Source organism: Notamacropus eugenii, chromosome 3 (assembly GCF_028372415.1).
Source record: "Notamacropus eugenii isolate mMacEug1 chromosome 3, mMacEug1.pri_v2, whole genome shotgun sequence".
Classification (NCBI taxonomy): Eukaryota; Metazoa; Chordata; class Mammalia; order Diprotodontia; family Macropodidae; genus Notamacropus; species Notamacropus eugenii.
Genome location: NC_092874.1, coordinates 228414540 through 228421753, shown reverse-complemented (window position 1 = coordinate 228421753; position 7214 = coordinate 228414540). Strand labels below are relative to the sequence as shown.

At 42.1% G+C, this 7214-nt stretch overlaps 1 protein-coding gene across 1 annotated transcript; it reads right to left on the bottom strand.

The window, feature by feature from the left end:
• Positions 1-293: 293 nt before the first annotated feature.
• Positions 294-1298, bottom strand: NEUROD4 (neuronal differentiation 4). The gene has a single exon (XM_072650347.1). The coding sequence runs from the start codon at positions 1296-1298 to the stop codon at positions 294-296; it is 1005 nt and encodes a 334-aa protein (XP_072506448.1).
• Between the last annotated feature and the right edge of the window lie 5916 nt (positions 1299-7214).

Here is a 7214-nt window from a genome sequence, read left to right as displayed (position 1 = left end):
CAGAGCTTTCCCACCAAATCCTGAGGAGAAAAGCACACAGCACCTTCTGCTATCAGCTGGAAATTAAATCAGTAGATCAATACACTGTCAAGAGTTGATGGAAATGGATGGTTAAAAAAAATGTCTCAGAGAATAGAGATGCCCCAAAGAGTTAGGACCATGTATTACATGGTCTAAGTTACTGAACGACGACAACTTTGAAGCTAATGAACCTCTCACAAGCACAAAGAAATATCACCACATCATACCTGGACTTTTCCAAGGTTGGGAATGCTGGGGCAGGTGCCATATGATTAATCATTGAAGATGGCATTGAGTTGGGCCCCAACTCCATGATGTGGGTAAGGGTCATAGGACATGTCAATGGGAATCTCATATCGGGGAGCAGCTGTCTGAAAATGAGCTGAATGCCCATGTCCCCCACTCAGACTTACTGTGGGGTAGTGAGGCATGAAGCTATATGATTTATCTAGGTCAGGAGAGCCATCTTGCTTTAAGGAGAAGTTGCCACTAATGCTCAGGGGTGGAGTAAGGGGACCTTCATAGGGTGGAGTGGTACAGTCAGGTGGGTGACCACTGAAGGATGACTCCCCCATACTCTTGAATGCAGGTGGCTTAAGGTGGAGAAGGTGTGTCTCCATGTGGCCATAGGGTGGGCTGGGGAGCCCAGGAGACTGATAGCTGAAACTGTGACTGGGGATGGAGGAATCATGAATAGCAGCTTTCTCCTCATGCTTCTCCAGAAAGAGAGACTGAGGCCCCAGCTGCAGGCATCCGGCCACCAGGTTACTTGTAGGCTGGGAAAGCCCTTTACAAAGCATGTCCACAAAACCCTTCCCTTCTGGTGTCTGGCCAGTCTCAAGCACCTCAGACAATGCCCAAATGTAGTTTCTGGCCAGTCTCAGTGTCTCAATCTTGGAGAGCTTTTGGGTTTTGGAGTAGCATGGCATGACTCTTCTCAGGTTATCCAAAGCATCATTCAAGCCATGCATCCGAGTCCGCTCCCTGGCATTAGCTTTTACCCTTCGGGCCCTGAATCTTTCCAGGCGTGCTTTGGTCATCTTCTTCTTCTTTGGACCCCTTCTCTTGGGCTTCTCCCCATTCTCCTCCTCCTCTTCCTCTTCCTCTTCCTCTTCAATGCTGTCATGTTCTTCAGCTAAACCACTCAGCATCCCATAGTTATCTTGTCTTTCATCCTCCTCCTTTATCTCATCCTGGGAGGTCAGGGCTTTGTCCATCCAGGATGGGGTGCTGGCCAGTTCCACCATCTCTTTGGGTTTCATATATGTCTTGGCCATCTCTAGACTCTGAAACAAAACGAAGAGTGAGGGTTAATATCTGACTAACTGCTTTATTGTTTTAAGTCTAGACTTTTTACATAAAGATTAGATTGTCAAAGGAAGGGCACAGAAATGTTAGAAAGGTCATCTTGTACCTCTAACTGTCACAAGAAAACACTGCACCCAACCCTCAACAGACAAGAACTTCATTGATTACAAGAACTTCCAGAAAGGGATTTTGCAATTTCCCTTGATCATTCATTCCAGTAACTTAGCTACTTTATTGCCAGGAGAATCTTTCTTATCTTTTAAAAAGCATGGGCAAGTAAGAATAGCCACGGAAGCCTTAGCCCTGGGTTAGAGTCCTAGCTGTGCTGTTTGTGACATAGATAGGCATGTTTCGTACTTCCCATAATCCTTAGTTTTTTCATCTTCAAAGTCACTATAAAAATAATAAAATAACATTTGAAGGTTTGCAAAGTGCTTTACATGCATTATCTCATTTGATGCAATAATCCTGTGAAGTCAGTGCTGCTATCATGTCCATTTAATGTAGGAAGAAACTAAGGCACAGAGATGTTAAATGACTAAGTTAGTGTCTCACAACCACTAGGTGTCTCAGGTAACATTTGAACCCAGTTCTTCCTGAAGGAGAGAACATTTCTCTCCCTATTGACATGTTGCAGTGCTTGCCTTACCCACAGCATGATCCAAGAGGCAGAGGGTATACTGGAGGATCACCATGACCAGCTGGTCTCTCAGTCATCTTCCACATCACTCTCTTCCCATACTTTAGATCCAAACTGGACTCCTGTTTTTCCTTATTTAAGACATTCCATCCCCCAACTCCATGCATTTTCACTGTCTCCCATGCTTAAAATTGTCTCCCTCCTCATCTCCTCTGTCTGAATGCTTCCTTAAAACCTTAGCTAAAATTCCCACCTTTTGCAACAATTCTTTTCCTTTTCTCCCCAATGACCCATAATGCTAGTGGTTTTCTCCTGAGAGAATTTCCAGTGGATCCTGCATGCATCTTGTTTGTACAGAATTGTTTGCATTAGATTGTGAACTCTTCTGTGGCAGGGGCTGCCTTTACTTTTCTTTGTATTTGTTGTTGTTCAATCACTTCCAACTCTTTCTGACCTCATTTGGGCTCTTCTAAGATACTGGAGTGATTTGCCGTTTCTTTTCTCCAACTCATTTTACAGATGAGGAAACTGAGGCAAACATGGTGACTTGCCCAGGATCACACAACTAATAAATGTCTGAGGCAAGATTTGAGCTCAGGTCTTCCTGACTTCAGACCCAGCACTCTATCCACCGTGGTACCTAGATGTCTCTTTCTTTGTATACTCAGTGCTTAGCACAATGTCTTTAATAAGTGCTCATTGATGCGTCTCTAAATCTATTGTTCTATCTGCTCTGCCACCATATAATATGATAATAACTGCCCTAGTTACCCTTAGAGGTAGCTAAATAATACAGTGGATAGAGTGGCAGGCCTAGAATTGGGAAGACGTGAGTTCAAATCCAGCTTCAAACACTTAATAGCTGTGTGACCCTGGGTAAGTCACTTAACCTTTGTCTGTCTCAGTATCTTCAATTGTAAAATAGGAATAATAAAAGCACTTATTTCACAGGGTCATTGTGAGAATCAAATGACATAATACTTGTAAAACACTTAACACAGTGCCTGGGAGATAGTGGACATTTAACAAATACTTCATCTCTACCCCTTTTCCCTTCTCTTCTCTACCTCTCTGGGTTGTTGTGCTTACCAAATTAGGTAATGGAAGTGAAGTTCTCTATTAAATATAACATGAATTACAAACAAGAATCATTATTCTTATTAAGGATACAGACTGGACCTGACATTTTAATGGTCTAGGAACTCCCAAGTGAGGAAACTCTCTCTACCAATTCAGGTCAGCATCTCCTCTACAACTCAGTCTTAGAGAGTTGATTAAAGCCTTTCAGGCTAAAGTGTCACACAGCTTAGGGTCACACAGTCACTTACGAATCAAAGGCAGCATTTGAACTCAAGTCTTCATTGCTTCAGGGCCAGCTTTCTCACTGTACTCCTTTTGTTTACATGATTCCTCACTCGGAAGCCTCTTTGCTTGCCTGACCACCCTCCAGAAGGTACTTCAGAGCTAGGCAGCCTCACTTAACCACTGGTCTAACAGAAGTTCTTATTGATTAATCATTAAAGTTAATATTAATTAACGTTATTAACCAATGATATACAATAAAATTAATTCATTCATTCATATTAATGATTACACTTATGTAAGTGGTAAGTTGCAAACAAGTCATGAAACTAACAGAAAAAAGCCTGAGGGCTTGAGCTGCATCTTTCTGTCTGACCTAGAGGAGCCTAATTGGTTTTGGAGATCAGAAAGCACAAGAGTTTAACCTCCCAAATAAAGAGTTCTGATGAACCTCTCTCAGCGTGGTCCCGGGAGAAGATAATTGAGCATACAGTCTGGGAAATCATCTCTTCTTTCCCCTTGCTTTCCCCTCTCCTTCTTCTCTGGACTTAAGAAATAAGAGAACATGCAAACTTCATCATTGAAGCTAAAAACAGGGAATGCTGGGACTTTAGCTGTTTTGCTTCCCCTAATACACACACACATCATATTTTTGCCCTAGGTACCTGGTAATCAGAGCTTTTTTTTTTTTCTCTCCCTGTAACCTCATTTACCTCCTATGAATAATTAATGTCACCGAGCTGCAAAAACAGCCTAGGTTTCATGTTAATCAGCACGGAAATCATGTCAGCTTGACTTACTCATTTAATAAGAGTTCCTGGGTAAGCAGCTTTATTGAAAACACACGTTGGAACCTATTGATCAACTGGCTGCCCAGTTCAAGTCAGAAAATCCCATGTTTAATATGGATGATGGAGCTGGTTTGCTGAGCTGCACTGTTAACTCCAGCAGATATCCAGGGGGAAGGTAAAAGCCCTAATTAACTTTCTGTTAAAGTAACATGGATCTCTCAAAGGCAAGGTCACCTCTGGAGCCAAAGAGGACTTTGTATGGGCAGAGAAAGAATGCCATGCTCCCTCTGGACACAGATTTTGGGAAAGATAAAAAGACTCATTGGCTATGGGAGATGGGTCCTGGGTATCACATTCAGAGCACTCTTTCTAGTCACCATTCCTTGTCAATCTTTCTCTACCTTGCTTCCTGCAATTTTGTTGTCTCTAATTCATCCTCTTCACTGAAAGCCTCACAAAGATACCAAGAGGAAAGAAGGGAGAAATTATGGGAGAGAAGAACCCTACCTTATTCTGGTTCTCCCACTCCCACCAAAATACTTAAGCTCTTAGCTACCTTTCTTTCCCTCCCTGCCTTCCTGCCCAGATCTGACACCAGCACCCTAGCCATGCACTGGGATCATTAGGACAGTGATGTTGCTCTCTCTTTCCACTTTAGAATATAAGCCCCTTGAAGACAGGGTCTTTTTTTCTGCCAGCATTTGCTTTTCTAGCACTTAGAAGAGTGCCTGGCATATTATCAACCCTTAATAAATACTGGTTGACCAACTTTCTTTCCAGAGACATTTAGTACAAGCTATGGCTATAACTTTTCTCTAAGATTATCTTTGCCCATAGCCAGAAGGCCATCTGACTGGACTATAGCAAAAAGAAATGGATAGAAGATAAGAGAAAGGGAAACCTTTTGGTCCTCCAGCCAGATCCTCTTCCAACAGTCTAGGCAAGGGGCTGATAGCACCTTAGGAACACATTTTTTGTTGTTCTCTCTTAAGTAGTGTCTGACTCTTCATGACTCTATGGCTTGTATCGATGGGGCAAAGATATTGGAATGGTTAGCCATTTCCTTCTCCAGGGGATCTACAGAATTCTTTTGTCAGGCAAACAGAAGTTAAGTGACTTGCCCAAGGTCACACAGCCAGGAAGTGTCTAAGGCTAGATTTGAACTCCAAGCCCAGTGCTCTATCTCCTGAGACACCAGCTATATATTAGTAACATAGGGCTAGTAGAAAGTATCATGGTATTTTAATGCTATGCTTTCTGGGCCCCTCAGTCCTAAATGGCTCCAGAGGTCACCCAAAGGGGCTGGGCTACCAGAACCAATGACCTCATTCCTCTCCTGACCAGAAGAAATTGCTTTCAGGTCTACAGAGAAAGTTCATACCCTCCTTATGTTTCACCTAGACTATCTTCAAAGAGCTCTAACTACAGTCCATATCTCTAGTCTCTCTCTTTTCTCATCTATCCTTCATACTGCTGCCAATATAATATTCCTAATGCATGGATCTGAAAACATTATTTCCCTATCTCCCAAAAAATCCTCAGTGGTTCCTGTTTGTTTTTAGAAGGAGGAGAAGAAAAACAGAAGAAACATTTATGTAGCACCTTAAGAACTGTAAAGGGCTTTCTTGTTACCTCATTTGATCTTCACAACAATCCTGTGACATAGGTGATATTATCATTCTCATCTCATAAAGAAACTGAGGTTGAGAAAGATTAAGTGACTTTCCTAGGGTCACACAATTAAGTGCATGAGGTTAGATTTGAACTCAGTTCCCCCTGACTCTAACATCTTTTCTCACTTCAGCATCTCACTGCCTCCATAAAAATATAAATGCCTTCATCTGGCACTCCACAACCTGGTTCCAATCTACCTCTCTACCTAATTTCATTCTAATCCCTTTCACTCAGTTCATGCTCCAGGCAAATAGAAGTTCACAATTGTCTCTTCAGCCTCAATGCATCAAAGCAGGCTTTCCCCTTCCCCTACCCATCGTCACTTCTGCCTTTAGAAATCCTCTGCAGTCCAGGCTTAACCTGTTCCATGAAGCCTTTGCTCATTAGAAAGTATTGGTCTCTTCTCAACTTCTCTGCGAACTTCATACCTTGCCTTCTCGTTTGCCGCCATCCTATACCATAACAGCGATTCTTCTGTTTGTCTTCTCTCCTCCAATAAGTTGTACCCTCCTGAAGTAAGGAACCATTTTTGTTTTCATTTTTGTGTGACCAGGAAATTGTTTTGCACATAGCAGGGGTATAATAAATGCTTATAGAACTGGCAAAGTGAAAGTAGATTTTTCCATGTGACATCTGAGAAAAATCTGCAGGTTTTTTTTTTAACTTTTGGAGAAAGCCTAACGTCCTGAACCACTGGAAATTCTACCTAGTGCCCTGGTATATTCTTGAGTATTTGCTTCTCTTAATTTTTCTTACTTTTTGCAATCTCCTTCCTGAGAAGGAAGGCTATTTTCTTGGGCCATTTTCTTTTTTGCTTGTAATACTTCCTAAGGGAAGGTAGCACTCATGGTGTAGAACAAAGAGTCTTAACCTTTTCGGGGATCCTGGACCCCTTCAGCAGTCAGTCTTGTGATGCCTCTGAAGTCCTTCACAGAATCATATTTTTAAATGTATAAAATAAAATACACAGAATTTACAAAGGAAACCAATTCTAATGAAATAGTTATCAAAATATTTGTTTTCTAAAGTTCACAGACCAAAGTTAAAAACCCCCGGTGTCGTGGCAAGAGTACTGATCTAAGAATCAATTGACTCACTAACTTGCTGGGTGACCTTTGGTGGGCACATTAAAATGGAAACACCTTTACTGATCTTATGGTAAGAGGGATGTTCAGATTCCATCTTGGTCACTACCTATTCAAGTCCTTTAGCCTGTCCTGGTCTCTGTTTCCTTACTTATAAAATTAGGGGATAGCACTAAATGGCTTTTCTAGCACTAAAGCTAAGATGGTTTTTTATTTGTCTGTTTGTTCTGAGGCTGGGTCTTCTCATCTCACCTGGGCTGGAAGTCTAGCAGCTACCCACCACCTGATCAGCCTGGAAATTTTCACTTTCTCCCATTTTTCCAACCTGCACCCATTTTTAATCCTCCTTAGGCAGCCTCCTCTCCGGGGAATTGACTCTACTGGTGCCAGATT